Source organism: Muntiacus reevesi, chromosome 2, assembly GCF_963930625.1.
Source record: "Muntiacus reevesi chromosome 2, mMunRee1.1, whole genome shotgun sequence".
NCBI lineage: Eukaryota > Metazoa > Chordata > Mammalia > Artiodactyla > Cervidae > Muntiacus > Muntiacus reevesi.
In genome coordinates, this window is record NC_089250.1 from 85,642,814 (window position 1) to 85,660,313 (window position 17,500).

The window sequence follows — 17,500 nt, forward strand, 5'->3', positions numbered from 1 at the left end:
CAGTTATTTTTCTCTTTCATGTTCAGATTAACACTTTAGTAGATTCAAGTTGTTCTATCCTTTTAACATGGCCTTTTTAATTTTAACAAGTTGCTATGATTAACTTGAGGCTTCCCAGGTGGCACAGTAGTAAAGAATCCGCCTGCCAGTGCAGGTGATACAGGAGATGCGGGTTTGACCCCTGGGTCAGGAAGATCCCCTGGAGTAGGAAATGGCAACCCACTGCAGTATTCTTGTCTGGAAAATTTCTTGGACAGAGTAGCCTGGCAGGCCACAGTACATGGGGTCTCAAAGAGTCGGACATGACTGAATGACTGAGCCCAGCACAGCTTTATTAACTTCCTTCCATTCTGGAGCGAAGAATGTCCCAGGTTCATCTTGTACATTCCCTTCCCTAGACCTGCAACCAAACTTTTTCCCCAAGAAGCCCCTGTTTCCTTTTAATGAAATAATAGTATTTAGAAACTACAAATCTAAGGACTAGGTATATTCATTTCTTTTGGGTTGTCATTTCTTCTCAGCGTTTTTAGTGGGCAAAGCTAATACATGTGTGAAAGTGTTAGACGCTCAGGCGTGTCCAACTCATTGCAACCCCAGGCTCTTCTGTCCATGGGGTTTTCCAGGCAAGAATACTAGACTGGGTTGCCGTTCCCTTCTTCAGGGCATCATCCCAACCCAGGAATCAAACCCAGATCTCTCACATTGTGGACAGATTCTTTACCATCTGAGCCATCTGTAAAATGTCAACCTGGTTTCAAAAATCAAAATTGTGAAATATAGCACAGTTGAAGAGTTTCTAGTTTTTATCTTTATAGCCTTCACTCATTCTTTCCCTTTCCCTGTAGCTTACCATCCTTATTTGGTTTTTATTTGTTTTGGAGATATAAGCAAATTTGTGACACACACACCCAGGTGTGCATATGTATTTTCTCTCTCACTTCTTTATACGAAGAAAGGTAATGAACCATGCACATCCTTCTCACTCTACTTTCTTCATCTAACAATATATCCTAGCAATGGTTCCACAGCAGTATAGAGAGCTCATCTCATGCCTTTTTTATAACTGCCTACAAGCTCTATTCCATCTGTAGTCTGCCTGATTTTTAAAGCTCCAAGCTTCTCTTCTATTGAATCTGGATAATTCTCCAGCCAGTCAGTGGCTCCTCATCTTTTCTCTCATAACATCTTCACATCCCTTGTAGTCCTTCTGATAAGCTGCTTTTTTCTTGTCCCCGCAGCACACAACCCTGTCTCTCCTCCCCTTCGTCTGTCCATATGCCTGTTGTGTCCATAGCCATGCACCCACAGCATATGGTACCACCTTCAAAGCCTGCCTTCCTTCTTTTAGTCCACTCAGAACTCTTCCTTCTTGAAACTTCATCGAAAATTTTATTTTTACACATTTTATTATTTTCTAAGAATTTGTGTTTAAATTCAATTCCTTAAATCAGTTTTCTGAGAGCAGAAAATAAGATTTCTGTGTGTGCATGTCTCCAAAAACAACTTTTCTAGTCCCAGAAACTACAATCAATAAATGATTGATCAGATGTTAAAATGAGCTATTAGAAACAACTTAGGAAAATCATGTTTCTTTGGATATTCAGAATGAAAAAAACATTTCTGATAGTTTTTCAAGATGATCTTAAAATGTCACCAAATACTAAACTGAAATATTTTTAGAGTTCTATCAAGATTATTACCTTTAAGATGCACACATGAAAATATTCTAGTCATTTACCATTCCTCTCTATTTGCCAACTCTTCAGGCCTTTTACTTGCAGAGCATCTGTTCATTTTTCTCTTTTGGTCAGGTAACAGCTGTCTCCTGACTAATTTAAAATGTTGCATTAAAATAAGCTTTGCTATTTTCATCATTGCGTATGTTCATCTTATACTTTTGGGAAACGACATGATGCGATTCAGCATGTGAATTTAAATATCACCTAAAATGTTATCTTTCCAAATGCATTTGTTGACTATTCACAGTTTAAAATATCATAAAGCCAAATACAGTGATATTTGTATGAATGCACATTGTTAAAAAATAAAATTATGCATGTTTAACTTGTTGGCAAAGTTAATGTCTAAATAATATGTATTGTACACTTAACAATCAGGTGTAATATCTCTGGCATGAAAGAGCTACTTAACGGAAAAAAGCTTTGATCTACACAATAAATAAAAAGCACTAAAACTGGCATGTGTGTGCATATCAGTCTCTCAGTCATGTCTAGCTTTTTGCAACCCAATGGACTGTAGATCTTCAGGCTCCTCTGTCCTTTGAATTCTCCAGGCCAGAATACTGGAGTGGGTTGCCCTTCTGTTCTCCAGGGCATCTTCCCAACCCAGGGATTGAACCCCAGTCTCCCACATTGCAGGCAGATCTTTACCATCTGAGCTGCCAGGGAGGCCCATAAAATTGGTGTAAACAAAGCTTATCTAAAAATGAAATTTCACATGTTTGCAAATGATCATCTAAAGCAAAAATGATAGCCATGTCTTGTGGAATCCCAGCATAGATAATAAAAGTATGCATGTGTGCTCAAAAAAAAAAAAAAAAAAATAGCCACTCAAGAAATCGTGAATCAAAGTTTGGTTTAGTTTTACACTGGGAAGGACCATTCTCATTTTCTTAAGTAACATTTTCATTTTGTCTATAGTGCCTGTTCATAAAAGACTGACCTAAACCAACCCTTCTCCCAAATATTCACATATTGAATGCTGACATCTTAACTGGTTTTAGAGTTTTTCACCTTTTGTTCTCTCCAGGGAATAGTGAATGCTTACAAATGGATCCAAAGATACTTTTTTGTTCTGGTATTTTCTCCAGTGTTTATTCTCCCAAGCAGAAATTAAAGAGACTCTTACCTTAAGGTTTAAAGGAAAGTTTCCCTTCCAGTTCAGTATTTCTATGAGAAGAACTAAGAATTAGTTTCCTTCATCCCAAGCTTATTATTCCTTTAGCAAACCCTCTCTAAAATTCTTTCCCCAAAAGCGTCTGTGCTTTCTTTTTTCCTTCTTTCTTTATTACTTCAATCCCTCCTTTCTTTTTTTTTCTCTTTTTCTTCCATTTTTTTACCTTTAACAATAAAAATTTTCAAACAGACTAAGAAGAATAGAGACTAGTGAATACTTAATGAGTACCATATGACCATCCCATAGATCTATTGTTAGTATTTTTATCATATTTATCATCATTTTTTTCTGAGGTATTTTAAAGTAAATTATATAAATCATGACATTTTTTCAAAAGACTTTTTTATGTCACCATAACAACATTATTATACCTGACAAAATTAGCATATGCTCTTATGTCATGATATACTCAGTGCATAATCATTTGAGAATTTCTTCAGTTGACCCCAAAATGTCTTTTTAGCTGATTTATTTAAACTAGATCCAGCCAAATAAATGTAGCAATAAATTTAATTTACTGTTAAAAAATTTAAATGTAAGAAATAAAAATTCTTTATGACTTAAAATTTTTTTTAATTAAAAAAATTGTTACTTTTTTTTTTAAGCATGGAGCCAAATTAGTTTTGTATTTGTCAGAGTTGATGCATAATCACAAAGATGAATTGACTGAAGAAGAACTAGACACAGCAGAACTGCTTATGAATGCTTTAAAATTATGTGGTCATAAGTGCATCCCTCCCAGTGCATCAACAAAATCAGACCTTATTAGAGTGATCAAAGAGGTGAGTCAGTGAAACCATAAGAAACAGTTTTCTTAGGAGATACCCTTGACTGTAACTAAAGAATGATTGAGAGATTTTTTTATTATAGAGTACCACTGATGGTGAATTTAGATGATAATTTTTATACATTATATTGTTTTTTAATATAAGAAAACAAATAGTTTTATTTTAAGGAGCATTTTATTCTCTGTGGTCATCCATATTCATTACCACTAGCTTTCAGGGAAGAAAAAGGTTTTAATAGTGACAAGCAAGTTGAATCATCAGCCTCAAGTTCTCAGTTCTTTAGTGAAAAAGCAAAATAAGGAAGCGAGCAGCTATGCAAACCCATTGGGTTTGGCAGCCCTAGTTAACTATTCCACCCTAATTTCTGTGACCCAAATTGTGTGGAAACAAAGGGGAATTATAACATTATTTAAGTAGCTGATGTATTTTATTTTAATATTCTGGTCTCCAGGAGACAATTTTTTTTCCTTTGTTAACTTGGTTTTAAATTTAGTTTGCTGGGCTCTGTGCCAGTGTTAAATGATAAATAATAAGTTTTATATAGTATATTATTATCTAAATCTTTTAGGAACAAAGGAAATATGAAACTGAAGAAGGTGTGAATAAGGCCAACTGGCAGAAAACAGTTAATAATAATCAGCAAAGGTAGGCTATCATGTGTGCTAAAAGTTGTGTCTTTTAGGAGCCCCATTGTATTTTGCATATGCTTTTAGTTTTAATGTACCGTGTTTTGATACACATTTAATGTTCCTATACAAATACTTAACTTCCAGGCTTCTTGTCTGTTTAGTCTCTTTCAGCGTTTGGATTCAAAATCAAAGGATATATCTAAAATAGCTGCAGATATCACCCAGGCAGTATCTCTTTCCCAAGGAATTGAGAGAAAAAAGGTGATCCAGCACATCAGAGGAATGTACAAAGTGGATCTTAGTGCCAGCAGACACTGGCAGGAGCTTATTCAACAACTGACACATGACAGGTTAGCAACGTGGGAGGACTTTCAGTGGTCCTGCATAAATGTTTTATATTGATGTTATTTTTACTCTAGAATAAAGATTCATAATGCTATCTGATTAGATTAAATGTTTTTTGTTTAATCATTGGTAATTTATTTCCTCTTAAAGAATATGCCTTTGAGAATTTTTTAATTCTTGGGAGGGAGAAAAAATAATGAGAGAGAGAGACATTAGCTCTTCCAGAGAGTAATATCTGTTTATTGGCTTTCATTTTAAAATATGATCTTTGCTCACCAGCTCAGGTTGGATGCATGAGATAAGTACTCAGGCCTGGTGCACTGGGAACACTCAGAGGGATTGGGTAGAGAGGGAGGTGGGAGGGGGGATTGGGATGGGGAATACATGTAAATCCATGACTGATTCATGTCAATGTATGACAAAACCCACTACAATATTGTAAAGTAATTTATCTCCAACTAATAAAAATAAATGAAAAAAAAAAAAAAGAAAAACACCAATACAGTATACTAACAAATATATATGGAATTTAGAAAGGTGGTAACGATAACCCTACATGCGAGATGGCAAAAGAGACACAAATGCATAGAACAGTCTTTTGGACTCTGTGGAAAAGGGCGAGGGTGGGATGATTTGGGAGAATGGCATTGAAACATGTATATTATCATATGTGAAAAGAATCCCCAGTCCAGGTTCGATGCATGAGACAGGGTGCTCAGGGCTGGTGCACTGGGATGACCCAGGGGAATGGGATGTGGAGGGAGGGGGGAGAGGGGTTCAGGATGGGAAACACATGTATACCCGTGGCAGATCCATGTCAATATATGGCAAAACCACTACAATATTGTAAAGTAATTAGCCTCCAATTAAAATAAATAAATTTATATATTAAAAAATAAATAAAATATGATCTTTGCAAAAGAATAGGGAAATCACTGAAACAAGACAGTTGGGAAATATATCTATTTCTAGTTAAAACCTCAGTAACACAGTTAAAAAGATGCATCACAAATAGTGGAAAGAGGGAAATTAAAATATTATTCTCTGAATTTGGTTAACATAACTGATTAGTATTATGACTTTGAGGAGCTACATACTAAAGCCAATTCCAGGTGAATGAATGAATTAAACTTAAAAAGTTTACACAGCAGGATAAAATAGAGTATTTATCAACTCTGATAGATAACTTCCTAAGATCAAACACAATTGAAGAAACTACAAAGAAGAAATGAATGGCTTTGAACTTTAATTTTTTTCCAGTGTATTTAACAAGCATAGTCACAACAAAACATCAAAATTTCTTTTCAGCATGTATTTCCAAGTTAGTATTTTTATGACTTTAAAATTTCATAAAAGTTTGAAAGTAAAAATTAAAATCCCAAAAGTTTGAGCAAAAGACATGAATATAGTCTTCACATCAGACAAGTACAATTAATAAGCAGATGGGAAAAATTGAATATTGCTAGAGGCTAATTTAGTTTTTTTAAATCTTTAGATACTATATTTTACCTTTTATGTTAAAATAAAAAGTTTTTTTAGGAACTCTCTCCACAGTAGGAAGAATGTATCTTAGCCCTTGATCAGAGGTTTGGTGGCATTGTATACTTTGACATAATATATCAGGAACCCTATAAACAATTTATTTCTAGTTCCAGTTATTCTATTTTAGTGATTCTGTCCTAAGGAAAATATTCAAAATATCCAAAATCAATAAACATAAAGATTTTCATCTCTGCATTGTTTATGTTAGTGAATGAATCGAAAACAACTAAGTATATTACAATAGTAATAAATACAGTATGATCCTTTCACTCAATATAATATTAGCCATTTAAAATGGTAATGATAAAGAAGTCAGAATATAGGAATGTGTATATAAGAAAATATGTGTGTATATGAGTTATAACTGTAATTTTAAAAAATGAAAATCACTACCAATATTTTGGTATGTTTGGGGTAGTAGGATTAAGGGTAATTTATTCATCTATTTCTAAAAGCTATTTCATTTAAAATGTTAATTTATTTTAAAACATTTTAAGAAATGTGATTACTACAAAAATGAATAGTTTTGTTTGTTACATTAGATAGTAGGCAAAATGGGAAATGAAAATAATTTATTTGGAAATTGATTTTTTTTCTTTATTGACCATACTAAGTCTAATATATCACAAAGCATATACAGTAGTCATGCTGTATCTTTTTAAAAATTGAATAGGTACAAGAAACTAGTAGCAGAGCTTGCCTTGAGGCCAGGAGACTGGACTCCAGAGCAGAGGGGTACTTTCTTGTTGTTGTTCTTTTGTCCTGTGTGTATCCACATGTGTTTGTGCTTGGTCTCTCAGTCGTGTCCAACGCTTTGCAACCCCATGGACTGCAGTCTTCCAGGGTCCTCTGTCCATGGGATTCTCCAGGCAAGAATACTGGAGTGGGTTGCCCTTTCCTCCTCCAGGGCATCTTCCTGACCCAGGGATCGAACTTGCGTTGCCTAAGTCTCCTTCATTGGCAGGCAGATTCTTTACCACTGAGCCACCTGGAAAGCCATGTGTATGCATATCCCTGTCTAGTTATAAAAATAGTTGGGATTTTTCAATTGAATGGATCAGTTTTGATTTACTTATTAAATTTTTACATATATTTTTTTAAGTTATAAGTACTTCAAATTGCCACTTAAACCTTTTCTTTCTGCCTGTAGAGCAGTCTGGTATGACCCCATCTACTATCCAACTTCATGGCAATTGGATCCAACAGAAGGGCCAAATCGAGAGAGAAGACGTTTACAGAGATGTTACTTAACTATTCCAAATAAGTATTTGCTTAGGGATCGACAGAAATCAGAAGGTAATAGTGACTTCTTGACTCAGCATATAAATATAGCAGATAACTGTGGTCATTACACAAAGATGACGTAATCTCTTTTCCTCAACAGATGTGATCAAACCACCACTCTCTTACCTATTTGAAGACAAAACTCATTCTTCTTTCTCTTCTACTGTAAAAGACAAAGCTGCAAGTGAGTCTATAAGGTAAATTTGAATCCATAAGACATCTTCTCTTTTGTTGAATGTGTTAAAGACTTTAATAGTCTATTGCAGTGTTTATGTGATGTTTATTTTAGATAATGCAATGGTTTAGGAAAAGACCTGAACATGGCTCAAGAGAGAACAAAGTTGAATGGCCAAAATCCAAAGAGAACAGACAGTTTTGATAGAGAGTTTTCACTGGACTTCAGTCGGCATCTGTTATGTGAGGAAGATAAGTCACACCTAACATGTCATAGCATTGTTGAGGATTGTGGGTCAGTATGATAACTATTGATAGGATTGTCACTGTGGTTGTAGTGGAGGTTGTTATCAGGCCCATTTTACAGATAAAAAACTGAGAGTCAAGAAAAGTGACTTGACTAAAGAGTAGAAGAACTTTTCTGACTCTGAATCCCCCCTTTTCTGCAAGAATGCTGCGTTTCTTTCCTGTGTTTGTTCAGAGGCATGAACCAATGTTTGCTTATGTACTGGAAAATATAAAATATTGAAGTCTCTTTTAAATAACTTAGTCCTTGAATTCTGCATAGGGTGTAGGGATTATTCACCTTTTCTAAAAGTTCTATTATTTTCTCTGCTATTATAATGTCAGAAATGAGATGTCTCTGCTATTATAATGTCGGAAATGAGATAATATTTTCATGTGGACTCTAACAAGACATTCTATGCTTTTGAAACTCTTGTCTGCTCTGCTGAAATCTTCTACTAGATAAAATAAAGCTTTTACTCTCTGAAATTGTTCAAAACATTTAATCATAGTAATTTTAAATATGTTTTGACAGAGTCAATCGAAGATGTATCAGCGTTGCACCATCTAGAGAGACAGCTGGTGAATTGTTATTAGGTAAGTTACATTTTGAAGATTTTTATACATATTCACTGTGCCTATTTTATTCTTAGATAATTTAAAACATTGTTTTGACAGACTGCCATTAAGTGAGATAAACTTTCTCTAATATTGCATAGGTTATTTTGCCTTAACATTGTCTATAATGCATATGACTCATGAATGTGAAGAAATGACAGTCTTATTTTCTGAAAAGCATATGAATGGAATTTTAATTTTTATAAAGTTAACTTTCTTCATGAGTAAACATTTTTAAATTTGTTTCTTTTATTATGTATCAATTTTTAATTCTAAAGTAAAGAATCATTAGTATATTTATATGCCTTCTGTTTTAACAGATATCCTATTTACATGAAATATATACACCTTGAGATTATTCTTAATTTATTTTCTTCACTGTACTTCTGAGAGAAAGGCCAAGACTATTAATCCGTGGATAGTTACATTTAGTGAGATATTTTTCCTTAAGACATGAAGGAATAGCATTAAACCACACAGTCTCTATTCCCTTAAAGAACTGATTTGTATGCTGTGGGCCAGTTGTTCTCAAATCAGGGGCATCCAGATCACATGGGAACTTTTAAGAAAAACAAATTCTCAGGCCCCTGCCCAGAGCCACTGAATCTGAAACTCTGTGGATGCGGCCCAAACATCTACATTTTTATACACCCTGCAGTGATTCTGACACACCCTCAAATTAGAGAGTCACTGCAGTAGGCTAAAGCTATATAGCCTGAAAGCCCTAACATGCAGAGTTTCAAGCTTACCAGGGCTGAGCCCCACAGTCACTAGGATGGAGATATTGCCCTTCTCTGAGCTGGCCACGCCAGGGCTCAGGGTTACCAGCATTCAGTGCAGAGCGCCAGGAAATTCCCACCATTTGGATATGTGATGTAGGGATGTGCATTAACAACAGCCTATCAAGCGGGAAAACCGGGGGGACTGTCTGAGCCTGATAGAGCCATCAGGGCTCAGACAGTAAAGAATCTGCCTGCAATGCAGGAGACGTGGGTTCGATCCCTGAATCAGAAAGATCCTCTGGAGAAGGGAATGGCTACCCACTCCAGTGTTCTTGCCTGGAGAATTCCGTGGACAGAGAAGCTTGGCGGGCTACAGCCCATGGGGTCGCAAAGAGGTGAACATGACTGAGCGACTAACCCTTTACTTTTCTGCCCTATTGAGTGTTTAAGTCAGCAAAATAATTAAGGATTCCTCTTTTGCTAGAAAATTTAGTTTATAACTTGAATTCAGTTAATGTGTACAAAAAAAAGTAATATGCTAGTAACCTAAGAAGAATAGTGGTAATAATAAACAGCCAACACTTTTAGCACTAAGCACCAGACACTGTTAATAAACATTTTACATATATTCTATATAATTCCCACAGTAACCCTGTGAAATAGAGTCTTCTCCCTACCCCATTCTTTTTATAAGGAAACTAAAGCACAGACTCCAGAGGTGCTTTTAACTATATGAAATAATAGTGCACAGACATTTTTAAACTCACAGCCAATTATTTTCTGCAGGTAAATGTGGAATGTATTTTGTGGAAGATAACGCTTCTGATACAGTTGAGAGTTCTGTGAGTAGTGGTTTAAATTTGCATTTATATGAATCTAGACAAATTCTCACATGTATAAGTTTAATACAGCCAGAGAGCAGGTAGAACTGTTAAGAGTTCATTTCTTCTCACACTATGTATAAATTTGTCTGAATTCCAGTTTTTAAGGTAATTTTAAAAAAGAAGACCATGCCATCCCCTCTGACTCATGTTCTAAGTCTCATGGCAGCAAGTATTATGGGTCAGATTCTGAAGCATTTGTGTTATTTCAGTTTATGTCCTTTCTTTCTCACTACTATCCTCTCTGGCAACAGACTTCTTGCCACTCCCTGTTTATTGTCACATACATTTGCCTTCAAAAAGAAAGAAAAATATTGTCTGATTTAATAACTTAAGTAATCCTGATATTCACATAGCTTAGTAGTCATAATTTTTATTCTTCTGGAAATACTTATATTAATCTGAAAATAATGAAAAGGACTCAATTCACATTTTGGTACAGTCCAAGGTAAGAGAAACCCAAGTAAGACGGTAGGTGTTGCAAGAGGGCATCAGAGGGCAGACACATTAAAACCATAATCACAGAAAACTAGCCAATCTGATCACAGGACCACAGTTTTGTCTAACTCAGTGAAACTAAGCCATGCCGTGTGGGGCCACCCAAGACAGTTGGGTTATGGTGGAGAGGTCTGACAGACTGTGGTCCACTGGAGAAGGGAATGGCAAACCACTTCAGTATTCTTGCCTTGAGAACCCTATGAACAGTAGGAAAAGGCAAAATGATAGGATACTGAAAGAGGAACTCCCCAGGTCGGTAGGTGCCCAGTATCCTACTGGAGATCAGTGGAGAAATAACTCCAGAAAGAATGAAGGGATGGAGCCAAAGCAAAAACAATACCCAGTTGTGGATGGGTCTGGTGATAGAAGCAAGGTCTGATGCTATAAAGCGCAGTATTGCATAGGAACCTGAAATGTTAGGTCCATGAATCAAGGCAAATTGGAAGTGGTTAAACAGGAGATGACAAGAGTGAATGTCGACATTCTAGGAATCAGCGAGCTAAAATGGACTGGAATGGGTGAATTTAACTCAGATGACCATTATATCTACTACTGTGGGCAGGAATCTCTTAGAAGAAATGGAGTAGCCATCATAGTCAACAAAAGAGTCCTAAATACAGTACTTGGATGCAGTCTCAAAAACAACAGAATGATCTCTGTTCGTTTCCAAGGCAAACCATTCAATGTCACAGTAATCCAAGCCTCTGCTCCAAACAGTAACACTGAAGAAGCTGAAGTTGAACAGTTCTATGAAGACCTACAAGACCTTTTAGAACTAACACCCAAAAAAGATGTCCTTTTCATTATAGGGGACTGGAATGCAAAAGTAGGAAGTCAAGAAACACCTAGAGTAACAGGTAAATTTGGCCTTGGAGTACAGAATGAAGCAGGGCAAAGGCTAATAGAGCTTTGCCAAGAGAACACACTGGTCATAGCAAACACCCTCTTCCAACAACACAAGAGAAGACTCTACACATGGACATCACCAGATGGTCAACACCGAAATCAGATTGATTGTATTCTTTGCAGCCAAAGATGGAGAAGCTCTATACAGTCAGCAAAAACAAGACCAGGAGCTGACTATGGCTCAGATCATGAACTCCTTATTGCCAGATTCAGACTTAAACTGAAGAAAGTAGGGAAAACCACTAGACCATTCAGGTATGACCCAAATCAAATCCCTTATGACTATACAGTGAAAGTGAGAAATAGATTTAAGGGACTAGATCTGATCAACAGAGAACCTGATGAACTATGGACAGAGGTTCGTGACATTGTACAGAAGACAGGGATCAAGACCATCCCCATGGAAAAGAAATGCAAAAAAGCAAAATGGTTGTCTGAGAAGGCCTTACAAATAGCTGTGAAACAATGAGAAGTGAAAAGCAAAGGAGAAAAGGAAAGATATTCCCATTAGAATGCAGGGTTCCAAAGAATAGCCAGGAGAGATAAGAAAGCCTTCCTCAGCGATCAATGCAAAGAAATAGAGGAAAACAACAGAATGGGAAAGACTAGAGATCTCTTCAAGAAAATTAGAGATACCAAGGGAGCATTTCATGCAAAAATGGGCTCAATAAAGGACAGAATGGTAGGGACCTACCAGAAGCAGAAGATACTAAGAAGAGGTGAAGAACTGTACAAAAAAGATCTTCACGACCCAGATAATCACAATGGTGTGATCACTCACCTAGAGTCAGACATCCTGGAATGTGAAGTCAAGTGGGGCTTAGAAGGCATCATTATGAACAAAGCTAGTGGATGTGATGCGATTCCAGTTGAGCTATTTCAAATCCTGAAAGATGATGCTGTGAAAGTGCTGCACTCAATATGCCAGCAAATTTGGAAAACTCAGCAGTGGCCACAGGACTGGAAAAGGCCAGTTTTCATCCCAATCCCTAAGAAAGACAATGCCAAAGAATGCTCAAACTACCACACAATTGCACTCATCTCCCACGCTAGTAAAGTAGTGCTCAAAATTCTCCAAGCCAGGCTTCAGCAATATGTGAACCGTGAACTTCCAGATGTTGAAGTTGATTTTAGAAAAGGCAGAGGAACCAGAGATCAAATTGCCAGTACCCGCTGGATCATCGAAAAAGCAAGAGAGTTCCAGTAAAACATCTATTTCTGCTTTATTCACTACACCAAAGCCTTCCACAATAAACTGTGGAAAATTGTTAAAGAGATGGGAATACCATCTTGAGAAACCTATATGCAGGTCAGGGAGCAACAGTTAGAACCAGACATGGAACGACAGACTGGTTCCAAATAAGAAAAAGAGTACATCAAGGCTATATATTGTCACCCTGCTTATTTAACTTATATGCAGAATACATCACGAGAAACGCTGGGCTGGATGAAGCACAAGCTGGAATCAAGATTGCTGGGAGAAATATCAATAACCTCAGATATGCAGATGACACCACCGTTATGGCAGAAAGCAAAAAGGAACTAAAGAGCCTCTTGATGAAAGTGAAAGAGGAGAGTGAAAAAGTTGGCTTAAAGCTTAACATTCAGAAAACTAAGATCGTGGCATCTGGTGATGCCATGGGGAGACAGTGGAAACAGTGTCAGACTTTATTTTTTTGGGCTCCAAAATCACAGCAGATGGTGACTGAAACCATGAAATCGAAAGATGCTTACTCCTTGGAAGGAAAGTTATGACCAACCTAGATAGCATATTAAAAAGCAGAGACAGGGTGGGAGGCAGAAGGGGGGATTGGGATGGGGAACACATGTAAATCCATGACTGATTCAGGTCAATGTATGGCAAAAACCACTATAATATTGTAAAGTAATTAGCCTCCAACTAATAAAAATAAATGAAAAAAAAAAGGAAAAGAAAAATAAATAAAAAGCAGAGACATTACTTTGCCAACAAAGGTCCATCTGGTCAAGGCTATGGTTTTTCCAGTGGTCATATATGGATGTGAGAGTTGGACTGTGAAGAAAGCTGAGCGCCGAAAAATTGATGCTTTTGAACTATGGTATTGGAGAAGACTCTTGAGAGTCCCTTGGACTGCAAGGAGATCCAACCAGTCCATCCTAAAGGAGATCAGTCCTGGGTGTTCATTGGAAGGACTGATGCTGAAGCTGAAACTCCAGTACTTTGGCCACCTCATGCGAAGAGTTGACTCATTGGAAAAGACCCTGATGCTGGGAGGGATTGGGGGCAGGAGGAGAAGGGGAAGACAGAGGATGAGATGGCTGGATGGCATCACCGACTCGATGGGCATGAGTTTGAGTAAACTCTGGGAGTTGGTGATGGACAGGGAGGCCTGGCGTGCTGCGATTCATGGGGTCGCAAAGAGTCGGACACGGCTGAGCGACTGAACTGAAACATTTTATTTGTTTGAATTCATATACGTGCTATTAAAATACTGCTTTGAGAGTCCTGTAACCAGAGGAATAAGGCTCTTTGTTTCAGAAGTTCTAAAGCCAGGAATTCATAAGGATGCATTTAAATAAGATTATGTATGGTTTACTGGTTAATACATGTTTGATTCAAAGAAATTAGGGAGTGAAAACATAAAATATGATTATAAAGCAAATCATGTTAAAAAATCATTAAAATATTTCATATAATCTCCGAAAATTGAATAGGCATTATTTCGTGATTTACATAGCAGTTGCTACAGTATTTATCACAGCTGGCAAAGTATAGTTATGTTCTTTTTAAAGATGTATCTTTTTAGAACCAAAGAGTTTATTAATAGTTGATACATGAATCAGCTTTTTTTCTGGGTGGGTCCAAAAGATGACATTTTCCACCTAAATGGAAGCTCTAAAAAGAGCTTTTTAATAAAGTGAAGGATCCTTCCTTTCTCTGTACTTTCATAGCATTTGTTCTTATTTCCTGTGTGACATTTGCTGTTTTGCCTTTCCAAAGCGTGTGCAAATATCCTGTGCCTCCTTCCTATCATGTATAGATTTATTTCATGCAGAGCACTTAGCAAGCACCTTGCCTGTAGATGCTTAATTAATGTTTGCTATATTGAAAGTATGTTGAATGTTGAAGCTAAACAGGGAGGAATTTGGTTTAAGAATGAGAATATTACCTTTTCATTAGGACATTTTGCTTTCCTTGTAATATATTTCCTGCCTGTATTTCTAAAAATCAGTTGTGACATAGTAAGACACACATAGAGCAGGCCAAAGTGTCACTTCCTCCTTACTGCTGGTTTTCAAATTTCTCTTTATTTTTGACTCCTAGAGATTTAATTTTCCCTTACTTTCTTGCAAGCTCAGCTATACATTTAAAAGAATATTTGCTTACTAAAAGAAATCAGTCTGAAAAGTCTACATACTTTATAATTCCAACCACATGACTTTCCAGAAAAAGGAAAACAGTAGAGGCAGCAAAAAGATCAGTGGCTGGTGGGTGGAGCAGAAGGGAATTTCACAGCAGTGAGACTATTCTGTATAATACTGTAATGGTGAACACATATCGTTAAACATTTGTCAAAAGCCATTTGACCTGTACAACACCAAGATTAAACTCTGGGCTTTAATTAAGAATAATCTATTCAGTAGTGGCTCATCAGTTGTAACACATGTACTATATGAGTACAAGATGTTCACTGTAGGGAGACTGCGTGCAAGAAAGCTGTACGTAGGAGCTCCATACTGTCTGCCCAGTTTTACAAACACAAAACTTCTCTGGAAAATACAGCCTGTTAATAAAGCTTAAGTGAAGTTATTAACTCAGTTTTTTTTTTTTTATTAGATTTTATCCAGCATTTTGAAGTGTTTAGTAGCAGGAGGATTTTGAGAGAATCTTATCTGCCACTTTGCCACAGAAAGAAGTCTTTATATTGCATTTTGATAGTTTTTTAAAATGTAAAATTAAAATGATTCTATTTCATGTAGAGCAAATGCTTTCATGTTATTTCCTTTGACTTTAGAGCCTTCAAGGAGAATTGGAACCAGCATCGTTTTCCTGGACATATGAAGAAATTAAAGAAGTTCACAAGCGTTGGTGGCAGTTGAGGGATAATGCTGTAGAAATATTTTTAACAAATGGCAGAACACTCCTGTTAGCATTTGATAACACCAAGGTAAATTTCCCTATATTAATAGATATATTTTTTCAAAATGATCATGGAATCAGTTTAATTCCACTCATACTGACTAAATGAAGTTTTAACTTATTTAAACTTTAACTGTTTCTGAAATCAAATGAAAATTACCCTATTTTTTAGTACTGTTTAAAGTAAATCTTTGGTTATATTAGGACTATTTTTGTCCCCAAAAACTGTATTAAATTTTTATTTCCCAGAGTGACTGTCTCTGAAATAAGTAAATAAATGAACATATAACCAACCTGAAGTAGTTCAACCTTGATAGATTTCATTTTTGACAAACCCTTTCTTGACTGCCACATTCCTTCAGCTACTGTGTGTCTGCTTGTCTTGATAGAAAAGGTCTTGGAAGAAATTGTGTATGCTTGCTGCTTCCAATTCCTCACCTCAAATTCCCTTTTGAAATACTCCAATCAGATTTTTTCCTCACCACCCCACCTGTAACCTCTGCAGCATCACCAGTGACATGAATGTTGCTAAACCCTATGGTTGTATTTCTTAGTCTTCATCTTACTTGACTTAGCAGCAGCGTTTGACACAGCTGATTATTCTTTCTTTAAAGAAAGAGGGGGAAAACCTTCCTCACTGGACTTCTGCATTAAAGTCTAATTGGCATTTCAAATTTAACATGGACAAAACTGAACTTCTAATTTTCTCCCTAAAATCTCCAGTTTTCCCCAGCTCCATAAATGACAACTCCAATCTTTCTGCTTGGCTAGTTCAAAAACCTTGGGATTATCCTTGACTCCTCTTTTCTGTCATCCCACTTATTGTGACTCCTCTTAATCATCTACTCTTATCAGTAAATTCAGTTGGTTTGCCCCTCAAAGTATACCCAGAATCTGAGTGTTTCCACTGCTGCCACCCTCATCTAAGCCACTGTCAGCTCTTGCATAAATCATTGCACTGCCTCCCTGCTTTTGCACTCCCTCTTCTTTCAGACTGCTCGCAACACAGCAGTTACAGTGGGTCAGATCCTGCCATGCCTCTGCTCAGAGCGCTCCAGCCACTCTCTTTGTCACTCCATTAAAGCCAGGACCTTACAGTGCTGAATACCCTAGCACTTCCTTGTTCTTTCTGACTTATCTTCTACCATTCTATCCTTCACTCTCTAGTCCATCCGTGGAGACTTCCTTTTCCTTGTCTATAGCAGGCACACTGATGCCTGAAAGCCTCTGTACTAACAGCTCTCTAAAATGCCGCCTGGAATGCTTTTCCTCTTAGAAATCTACATGACTCACACCCTTACTTTTTTTCAGGTTCCCTGATCAAATGCCCTCTTATCAGAGAGACTCCCCTGATTATCTATTTAAAATAGCAACCCCATGGCTGATTCATGTCAATGTATGACAAAACCCACTGCAATGTTGTGAAGTAATTAGCCTCCAACTAATAAAAATAAATGAAAAAAATAAAATAAAATAAAATAGCAACCCCTTTCTCACTCCTACCCCCAGGAATCCCTTTGTCTCCTTGACTTTCCTCTTTTCTCTAGAGCACTTCACGGCATCCAACAGTGTGCCCAGTAGAATGTAAAGACTCTTTTGTTCAGTGCTACAGTTCTAGCATTCTTTTTTTTTTTTTTTTTTTTTTTGAGGACAGTATTTGTTACTTTATTTATTTATTTTCATTTATTTTTATTAGTTGGAGGCTAATTACTTTACAATATTGTAGTGGTTTTTGCCATGCATTGACATGAATCAGCCATGGATTTACATGTGTTCCCGATCCCGATCCCCT

The 17,500-nt window shown here is 36.7% G+C and overlaps 1 protein-coding gene across 1 annotated transcript in view; it reads left to right on the top strand.

The window, feature by feature from the left end:
- The window catches only part of LYST (lysosomal trafficking regulator), a 172,847-nt gene that overhangs the window by 111,102 nt on the left and 44,245 nt on the right, over positions 1-17,500 (top strand). The window contains exons 32-39 of the mRNA XM_065922257.1: positions 3,522-3,698; positions 4,273-4,349; positions 4,495-4,683; positions 7,371-7,516; positions 7,605-7,701; positions 8,499-8,560; positions 10,090-10,145; positions 15,584-15,736. Coding sequence (XP_065778329.1) covers positions 3,522-3,698; positions 4,273-4,349; positions 4,495-4,683; positions 7,371-7,516; positions 7,605-7,701; positions 8,499-8,560; positions 10,090-10,145; positions 15,584-15,736 — 957 coding nt within the window. The remainder of the gene's footprint in view (positions 1-3,521; positions 3,699-4,272; positions 4,350-4,494; positions 4,684-7,370; positions 7,517-7,604; positions 7,702-8,498; positions 8,561-10,089; positions 10,146-15,583; positions 15,737-17,500) is intronic.